The sequence below is a fragment of the Vanellus vanellus genome (assembly GCF_965231255.1).
Source record: "Vanellus vanellus genome assembly, chromosome: 2".
Lineage (NCBI taxonomy): Eukaryota > Metazoa > Chordata > Aves > Charadriiformes > Charadriidae > Vanellus > Vanellus vanellus.
In genome coordinates, this window is record NC_138906.1 from 70,027,861 (window position 1) to 70,037,458 (window position 9,598).

Genomic DNA, 9,598 nt, shown 5'->3' on the forward strand with positions numbered 1-9,598 from the left:
TTTGATTAAGAAAATGTTCATCTTGTTGACATTATCACTGTAGTCAATAGCTAATGACCCCAGTAGTTAATTTCCTTATAAATATTTAACTTAATAGAAGTCCTCCCTTGGGTTATAGTACTTTTGACACTTGTATAATCTGAAACAAATCCTCTCTTTTTTTAGTCAAACAGACCATGTTACACACACACAGTTGGCTAGCTATTTACAAAGCACCCAATTAAATCCTACTTAATTCTCCCACTCTGAAAATCCCGTTTCACTGGTGTGCAGGCTACTGATCACACAAAATGAGCATCTTTCACTGAGCCTGGACATGAGTTCAGTCTGTAAGACTTGATCGTACAAAAGCCTGCTGTAAAATGAATTCGCCCATCAAACGGTACGTACAAAAAAATAAAAGTGAAGGGAATGTGCAAATTCAGAGGGTTGAAGAAATAAGCTGAAGAATCACAGTTAAAGACAGGTAAATCTAGTTTAATGTTCACATGTAGTAGTTACACATCACAGAGATTAAACAGGATTTTAACTGTAACACAGCTGCAGTGAAATGAAAGTCATTTTGTACTAGAAAAATAATCTTGACGCAGTTAGCCGATTTTTGGTTTACTTAAGTTCATTTTAAGATGAATTTACATCACTGATCATAATGACTTTGCCCATGTGCCATTCTGCAGTTCAGTATTAATATTCTTTGGACGAAGGAAACAGCAACTGTTTTTGTTAATGATTTGCCCTTTGGTTGCAAGCAGAGAACTGTTTTCACTTTTTAAGCAATTAATAGGCTGTAGGAACGCAAGTTTGTGATAAAACCTTTTGGTGCTACATGAAGTTCCAGAACAAATTTCTTGATCTGATGCATCAGCAGATTTTTTTTAAAAAAGCTGATTAAAGATCTAAAGCATCGTCCCCATAATGCAAAAACTAGATAGAATTTTTTCTATTCTTGGTAAAAAACCACTACATCATACTGCTACTTTTATAGAATGCACTAAAAACCCTTGTGCCTACATGACAAAAGTGTCATCTCAAAATGTATAATACACTTACAAACATTTTAAGTCTAAATTGAGGAAAACACATTTGTATGGACTCCAAACAACTTTATTTGCAATTAGACATCTCATGCAATCATGCAGGACCACTAGCTATAGCTGTAACTTCCGCGTCTAGAGGACATTTGGGGACAAAAAAAAAGCCCTAAACATTCAAGATATTTCCATAATAGCAGCTCCATACTTGAGCTGTGGTATTCTAGAGATATTCCCACAGATTAAAAAAAACATACACACCTTTATAATATTTACAAAAAAATATTTAATTAAAAATATTTTATAATTACAGTAGTCTATTAAAGCATATACTTTTCTCACACTTATAGAACATCTCTATATATACACAGTATGAAATGTCACTCATTTGTCTATACAATATGTAACATTCCTGCAGGGAGAATAAAGTTCCCTGGGCCCCAATAAAATCCATCTATTTTAAACAATAGATGTCAAATATATCTACAAATGCTCTGGGAGATTAGTAAAGCTTCAAGATTTCAGCTGCTCGGTCCCTTCTTTTCTTTTTACAAGAGTTACGTAACGCTTCTAAAGTCTGGTTTTAGGCTCGGGTCCTCTATCCCGGGGAAGAGCCGCAACTTTTCCTGCTCCGAGTCCGACACCCGCGGGCCGCACCGCTCACATCTGGTCGGAAGCGAAGAGAAGAGACGGGGAGGAGGAACAGAGGGGAGGGGGGGCGGACGGGGCGGGCTGGGGGGTCGCTACGGACGTGCAAAACGGTGAAAAGGATGGCTCTGCCGGGATGAAGAAGCATGGGAACCGCTCGGGGAGGGGGGGGGGGGTCGGATGGCTCCTTCCTCCGGTACGGCGGGGCCGGGCCGGGCTCCATCCCCCCCCCCGCCCCGTCTGCCCGCCCCCCGCGGTGCCTCTGCGCGGCGCGGCGCCGCCGCACACCTGTGGGAGAGGAATGAATAGAGGGGGTGTGTGAACCGCTCCGCTCCAGACCGACTGGCGCCACCAACAAAACACAAGACATGCTTGATCAACAACCCAAAACAAACCAGGTCAAACAACAACCGCAGCTCCCAGGCTGGGCCAGGCGGAGGGATGCGCAGCTGCACGCCGCAGCCAGAAGCGCTTCGGGGGGGAGTGGAGGGGAGGGGGGGGGGATTGGGGGGGGATGTTCGACAAAGGAAAAAAAAAAAAACACCACCAAAAAAACACCACCCACCCGGTAATTAAAGAAAATAAAATAACCACCCGGTAATTAAAAACAAAACCCCAAAGCCGCCTGCAAGAATTTCTCGCCGGGCTCAGGTCCCGTCCGTCTTTCCCCCTCCCCCCCCCCCCCCCCCCCTTCGGCAGGCTTCCCGGCGGGAGGCGGTGCGGCCCCCGGAGGGCTGCGATCCCGTCCCCCCCACCTCCCGCCCGGCACTCACCTGGGGAGCGGCGGTCAGCGGCAGAGGATGCTGTCCCCCGGCTTGTTAACAGAGCCAGCCTGCGCAGCAATGAAACACGGCAAGTTAGAGGTGGTGGTGGCGAAAGGACATGGGAGATGTCCCCTCACCCTCCAGATCCCCCCCTCTCCCCAGATCCCCCCCCCTCCGCGTACAGCGGACTGCCACAGCCCTGCCGGGGGAGCGCTCCCGGGTGTCCCCGGCTCGCGGGAATACGCAGGGTGGGGGACGCCAGCCCGCGGGGACAGAGCAGAGGGGGCCGGGGCAGCGCTCCCGGCCGGGGGGAGGGGGGGAAGAGAGCCCCGGGGGCACCGAGCGCGCCGCTCGCCGTGCCTCGACTGCAAGCGCCGGTGGGCTGCCACCGGGGGGTCCCGTGACGGGGAGACGGTCCCCGTTTCTCCCCCCGCCCCCCAAAACACGCCGCGTTGGGGGCGTTGGATGTGCAGAGCCCCCCAAACCCGCTCGCACTCGCTGCGCTCCGCGGAGGGCTGGGAAGCGCAGGAACAGCGCGTCTGCTCCCGTGTGTGCAAACACGCTGATTACAGCTACTCCCTCGAGAGGCTGTAATTACACGGTAAACACCGGGCGGGCGCCTGCCTGCAACGAGGGGGATGCAGGCACCCACCGCACACCGCCGGGGCATTCCCGCCCCCGTCCCTCCCGTCCCCGCCGCGGTGGCCGCGGCCCCCCGGCACAGCCACGGTACCGCCGGCGAAGCATCACCGGGGCGCGCTCCCACGGCGGCCGGCGGTGACCGCCGTGCCGTGCCGCTCCCCAAACTGCGGGCTGGCGTGGCACGCACCTCTTACCGGGTCAGTGTTGAGGGCTGTCAGCGGGGTCCTGGGGGTGCCCGCGGGGCAGCTGCCCGGGTGCAGGGCGGGCGGCGGCGGCGGCTGCTGCTGCCGGAGCAGCGCCGGGTGCGTCTCCAGAGCCAGCTGCAGGTCGAGGATGTAGTCAATGACATGCTGCAGGATCTCCACTTTGCTGACCCTCTTGTTGGGCGGGATGGTGGGCACCAGCTTCCTCAGCCGGCTGTAACAGTCATTCATATCGCACTGCAGGCACAGCGCCGCCGGCTCCTCGCCCGACGGCGGTCCCCCCTTGCAGCCGCTGTGCTCCGCCAGGCACCGCAGGGCCGGGTGCCCCCCGCCGCCGCCGCTTCCCGCCACGCCGGGCTGCGCCTTGCGGCTGGGGTGCCGGACGGGGCTCACGGCTTTCATGCTGCCGCAGGGAGGGAGGGAGACCTCCCTCTCCACCACCGCTGCCGCCTCCTGCGACCCCGGGCAGCCGCGCACGCACCGCCCGCAACGCAACGGCAGCGGGGCACGGCCGCAGCCTCGCTGGCGTTCACCGGCGGCCCCGGTAACGGGTGCCCCCCCCGCCCCGGGGATGTAACGAGAGGTGCTTCGCAGGGCCGCGCAGACAACGGCGGCACCGGCAAACAAACCCCTCCCTCCCCGCCTGCTCGGCTACAACCGCGGCCGCCTCTACCGTTGCCGCTGTCCGCGCCGCCCGCTATATAGCGCGGGGCGCGGGCGGGGCGCGGCGGGCGGCGCCGGGGGGGAGGCGGGGGCGCCGCGGCGGCGGCGGCGGCGGGGCAAGGCAAGGCGAGCGCGGCGCGGGGGAGCGGGAGGGGGCGCCGCCGCGCCGCGGCCAATCAGGGCGCCGCGTCCCCCCCCCCGGAAGGCGGCGCCGGCCAATGGCGGCGGGGCCGGGGGGGCGGTGGCGCTGTGTTGGAGGGGGCGGGCGGCTGGCGCTGACCCCCGGGGGGGGGGGGGGGGGGGAGGAGGAGGAGGAGGTGGTGGTGGTGGTGGCGGCGGCGGCGGCGGCGGCGGTGGTGGTGGTTGTGGTGGTGGTGGAGGAGGAGGAGGAAGGCGGTCCCGGGGAGGAAGGACTGCGGGAATGCGGGCGGGATCTACCGCCCAGCGGCTGCCGGCGCCGCCCCCTCGGTCCGGCGCGCTGCTCCGCGGGGGCGAGCGCAGCCCTGCACGGCCGGCGCCGCTCCCCGCCGCCCGCACGGAGGAAGGCGGCCGCCCCCCGCCGCCCCCCCCCCCCCCATTCCCCTCCCGAGGTGGGGCTGGTGTGTGTGTGTGTGTTGGCATCTCCTGGGGTCGTGAAACGCCGTTTTCATCCTCTCGGTGTCGGGAGACTCAGCCCGGCTTTACATATATTCTGAGGGACTTCGGGACGCCGGTTTAAAGGCAGGGAAAATCCCAAGCAAAACTTGAGGGGGGGGGGAGGGGGGAGGAGGCGGGTTTAGGGACTTCAAGCAAAGCAATGCCTGGGAACATTAAATTAGAGCACATAACTATTAAAAATGCATGGAGATGGAGTATTTAAAATTCCTCCATGACATATAATATTAATCCGTTTTATGTAAAATTCATACCTGTAACTTAATTTGGTCCATTAATGCACCAGATCACGTATTAGTAGATGTACCATGTTTTAAATATGATGCTGGAAATGTCCAGAGTTCAGTACTTTGAGACAGAGCATTAAAATTAACAGACACATACTCCCGAGTCCTGCTTAACTCATCTTGTGGCAGATTGTAACCTTTTAATTTAATAATGCAGTGTTCAAACTTTCTGTTAATTCCCTCCAAGGCTTAAGAGACGTTGCGTGTTTGAATGGGACGCTGGTGTAAGAAATTCAGTGCCTGATCCTGCAGCGCTTTGAGCTCGCTCTCTGTGAGTGGAGCGGCGCTGATTGCTTGGGCAAAGGGCTGCAGGAAGGAGTAAAGGCTGCAGGATGTGCCCCTCAGCTTGTAAGTCAAACCAAACAGAAGGGAAGAAATCCATAATGGTGATTAATGATTGCACGTCCCCTGGATGCTTAGTCACAACCGGTGATATATAAAGGATACAGTGGGAAGCTGTCAAACCCAGAACTTGAATGAACGGTGAGACTGGGTCATCTGAAGTGTATCGTGAAGCACACTTTCATTCTTTCTCTCCCTTTAAAAACATATGTTTTGAGGCTGTTTACAAATACTTATACTCTCATTTTCCTTATTTTGTCCCACATTACCAGTGCCATCCATGGCAGTCGGACTCCTGTCGGCACTAAATCTAAGTACGTGGTATAAATCTTTGTCTGACTGAGGTCTAGATTTGTATGCTACATCATGACGATGTGATGGGAAGATGGATTTCCATTAGCTATGGGCTGGATGATCCCAATTCTGCCGCAGTCATTGCTTTTATTATGTGAAACTCCACTCCCTGCAGTCTCCGAGTCTCACGAGGTGGAAATATATATGGGCCTTAAAGCATACATTATGGTTATACTTTGTTTCCCAGAGTCCTGGTAATGTGGACAGACTTGATGTGCTGTCTAAAATAAAAAGGGTTGTAAATTATGGTGAGCATGCAGACTCAAATCTTGCTGGTCCCATTTAATTAAAATCCGCGTGAAACTAGGTACACTGTAATATTGGGTTGCTCTGTTTGCACCACATCCCTCCCGGGAGCTCCTCTGATCTCACTGGAAATCTCTGGGAACCCCCAGTATGTAACCGGTTCCCCTTTAGCTCTCCCAAAGCCAATTTGGACAGACTATTTCTGTACAGACAGACAAACACACACAGGCGCACACACACTGTAGCAGCACTGTAGCAAATCCACTGACACCACATTGGCTCTTGAAGATGACTCAGTATTTCTGGAAACCCGTGAGGAACCATGATACGCCACAGACCTCTTTTTCCATGGGACTACTTCCAACGCAGAGAGCATGAAGGGAAATCTGAGGGTCTGTAAGCGTTGTTGAAGTTGCGAGACGACTGTGTGTGTTCACGTAGCTACGATATCACAGTGGAGATATGCGGGAGAGGGAAAAACAGCCTTCCCCTCCGACTATTGCATAAATATTCAGGGGATTTCCTCTAGTAACTCCCTTTGATACTCATGATGTTGATACATGCTAGTCCGACATGCTCGGCTGAACAACAGGCACCAATTCCCTGTTGACAACTGGTCTGCTTTTCCTCTCCTTGAAGTCAATGGGAGTTTTGTCATTGACTTAAGCGGGAGCAGGTTGGGTTGGGTGCTTTTTCAAAATTTAGATTGGATGCGCAGCAGATGCTAAGTAGATTGCTCTAGAAATGGGTTGGAAACCCCAGAACGTTAGCAATGGACGGCAGGCACAGCGAAACTCTTCATCCCTGAAGATGCACGCAAGGGAGAGGGACGGCCGCTACTCTTCACGCTTTTGCCCTATTAATAGCAGTATTTTTCATGACATGAGTATATAGGGATTAACGCTCCTGTTTTGCACCAGACCAACTCTGGATTTTTCAAATAAATTCCATGCATCTTTGAGCGTGTGGTCCCTTCCTGGCTGGCTGGCTGGAGTTCATCTGTCTTGGCTGGGTTTTTCAGTGCTCTCGTCCCACATCCCGAGTTGAGATTCATTTCCATTGTAACCAACCCTTGCAATATTACCGCAAGATCCTTGATAATGCTTGAATGGACCAGTTTGGTCCCTTAAAAGAGATCACATCATAGGTGCTCTCTGGAGCTTAAAAAAATTGCTTTTGATTCAAAACCAAAGTGAAGCAAATTAAAAATGAAAATGTAACGACTGGCCTCGTATGCCTTTTGTCATGAGGATAATCCCATTGAACTTAATGAGTAAGGTAGGCTGGATTTGCCAGCACAGGTCTGAGTAAATAAATATGCCATTGACTCCAGCTGAAAAAATAAACCTGAGACGTGGACACTGTCTCTGGGTGATGGCACCAGGGAAGGCGGACGGACAGCTCTTCCAAGCGCAGAACACAGGACATCTCCTCTGACAGCACTCTGGATCCACAGATGTTTGTGCACGATACGATGCCACTGGACCAACCGGCGCATTAAAGAGTACCACATTAGAGAAACTAGTCTCAGGACAGATAAAATGTGAAGGGAACACATTTATATATGCAGAGGGAAACAAGCAATCAACGTGGTTTCTTACACAAGGTTACTTGCTATACCTACCTTAAGAGGGCATGAAATGCACACAAATGCACAATGCCTTTTTACTCTTAAGCAGGTTATGAAACAGTGGTTGAGTCAAGTGTCCCTGTTTTGGGGCTCGGGGCACACCATATCAGAGCAGTACAGTAAAATCCCAAGCTTTCCTTTGCTTGAGGCTGCTAACTGCTGTGACAAGTTTCATCCTGGTGGGCACAAGGATACGTGATACTGAGACCCCCTGCCCCCCATTCCTGTTGACTTCAGCAGGCAGCCAGAAGACTCAGGATCTCAGAGGAGCTGCTCAACACCTAGAAGGGCTGATCATTAAAAAGGCATTATAAATCTCTGAATGGTTTATGGTTTATGAGGGAAATAGCAATTGATTCCTCAATGGTGCCATTACTCTCCACTATTGCTATCATTCAAATGGCAATAATGTTGGTTATTTACCTTCAATTAAAATATCTAGTTAGTTGTGATGTCATTTAAAATAGCACTATAATGTGTTTAGTGCTCCCTTATCAAACACCATAGATAAACTACTTTTGGCAACGGGGGATAGTGATATGAAATGAAAAATTGGGTGAGGGGGTGAGATGGAGGAAAGAATATGCACATCTTTTACTGGATTATTATTCCTACAGGCCTATGTCCCTTGGACACCAGGCTGGAGGTGAGGCTGTGGGCTGCTTTGCAGTGACACCCCATGGGTCCTCAGAATGGTGCAGGGAAGATCCATCGGGCATTGGGGGAGCACAGAGAAGCCACCTCGCTCTGCGGACTACCAACAGACCGAAATCCATCAGTCTTCTGGTACCACTCCTCACCAGGGACGATTCGTCATCAGAGCTCTTCCAAACTCTTCTTAACACAACTCTTTTCCCCAAATAGCACGAGTCATCTTCAGTACTGTTCTCCCTGTTTTCCTCAAATCCAAAATCTAAATACAGGTCACACACTTCACTTAACGCGGTGGGTTTTTTTTCTCATTCTCTGGTTCTTATTCAGGTTGTGACCATTCTCTGTGGTCGTAACAGAATTTTCTGTTTAATGAGAAATCCTAAGGGATTGTCAAGACCTTCACCTCCCCATTGCCCCCTATGCATGAAGTTTAATATAAAATAAAAAGAAAAATGTTTGTTGGTTGCTCACAAGAGCTCTTCACAGACAAAAGAGATTTGTGGGGTTTTTCGCATGTTCACGTAGTTGTCCAGTTTAGAGCATCCTTCTAATGCCAGGAGCATACTCCTACCCACCTCTTCATGCTTTCCTTCAGCTTCATATGCTACAAAAAATCACGTGACAACAAACATTTTGGAGAGATGAAGAACAGATTTTAAAAAAATTCTTCTCCGTGGCTTGATGTTTATGTAAGCTCTTTTTTTACGCAAACATGGAAATAAACGCATAAAGAAATATTTTGCCTCAATTAGTGGAGAGAACAAAAAAACCCACCAACCTGCAACGGGGTTAGTATCTACAAGAGCTTTTCTTGCTGTGTTGCCTCCAGCATGGCTATGTTGTAGAGATTTGTGCAAACCCTCCTCCTCCCCTCGTGAGGCTGTGGCAGCAGACAACATTGGTATGTCACTGACAGACGCCCTGGCATTTTGCTGGTGGTTGTATGTCGGCTGAAGGCTAATGTCAGTTAAGAAGGTTGCTGTGTTCAGGTGACCAGAAACACTGGGTTTGTTGGGTAATGTCAGATTTCTGCGTTGACTAATGCAAGCTTGTGGCAAGAAAGATAACTCGTGTTGACAACCTTCTGCAGTGTGGGTCCAAATAGAAGCAATCAAGATGCTGATTCTGGGGAAGGGGAAAATAATTTAGGAGTATTTGGAGCAGCTTCCTGAGGAACACTACATTAAACTGAGTTACATAGTAACAGATTGAATTTGGAGTCTTAACTTTAACTTTAATTTTATTTTGTGTAGATTTAGATCAGATTTATGTGCAATGTCATGCCCTTTGTTTGTAGAGAGAAATCCTCAGCTAATCTGCCCGAAAACTGATGGTATGATACCGCCTCATATTATTTTCATGTTTGTTATGAGTTTGCATTAAGAGCTCTGTAATCACACAAATAATACAGCCTACAGGGACAATGAGCAAATCGACCTAAATTAAATAAGTATCTGGATGTGTACATGCTCATCTGCAT

General features: G+C 50.9%; 1 protein-coding gene across 2 annotated transcripts; it reads right to left on the reverse strand.

The window, feature by feature from the left end:
* Window positions 1-462: 462 nt before the first annotated feature.
* ID4 (inhibitor of DNA binding 4) lies at window positions 463-3,950 on the reverse strand. Of its 2 annotated transcripts, none has more exons than XM_082499033.1 (3): window positions 3,280-3,950; window positions 2,453-2,511; window positions 463-1,967 (listed from the first exon to the last, which is right to left on the reverse strand). In XM_082499033.1, exons 1-2 carry the CDS (start codon window positions 3,688-3,690, stop codon window positions 2,467-2,469), a joined length of 456 nt encoding a protein of 151 aa, XP_082355159.1. In that variant the 5' UTR covers window positions 3,691-3,950; the 3' UTR covers window positions 463-1,967; window positions 2,453-2,466. The 2 variants fall into 2 exon arrangements, with proteins under 2 accessions (XP_082355159.1, XP_082355160.1); XM_082499034.1 differs by having other exon boundaries at window positions 3,273-3,950.
* Window positions 3,951-9,598: the final 5,648 nt, after the last annotated feature.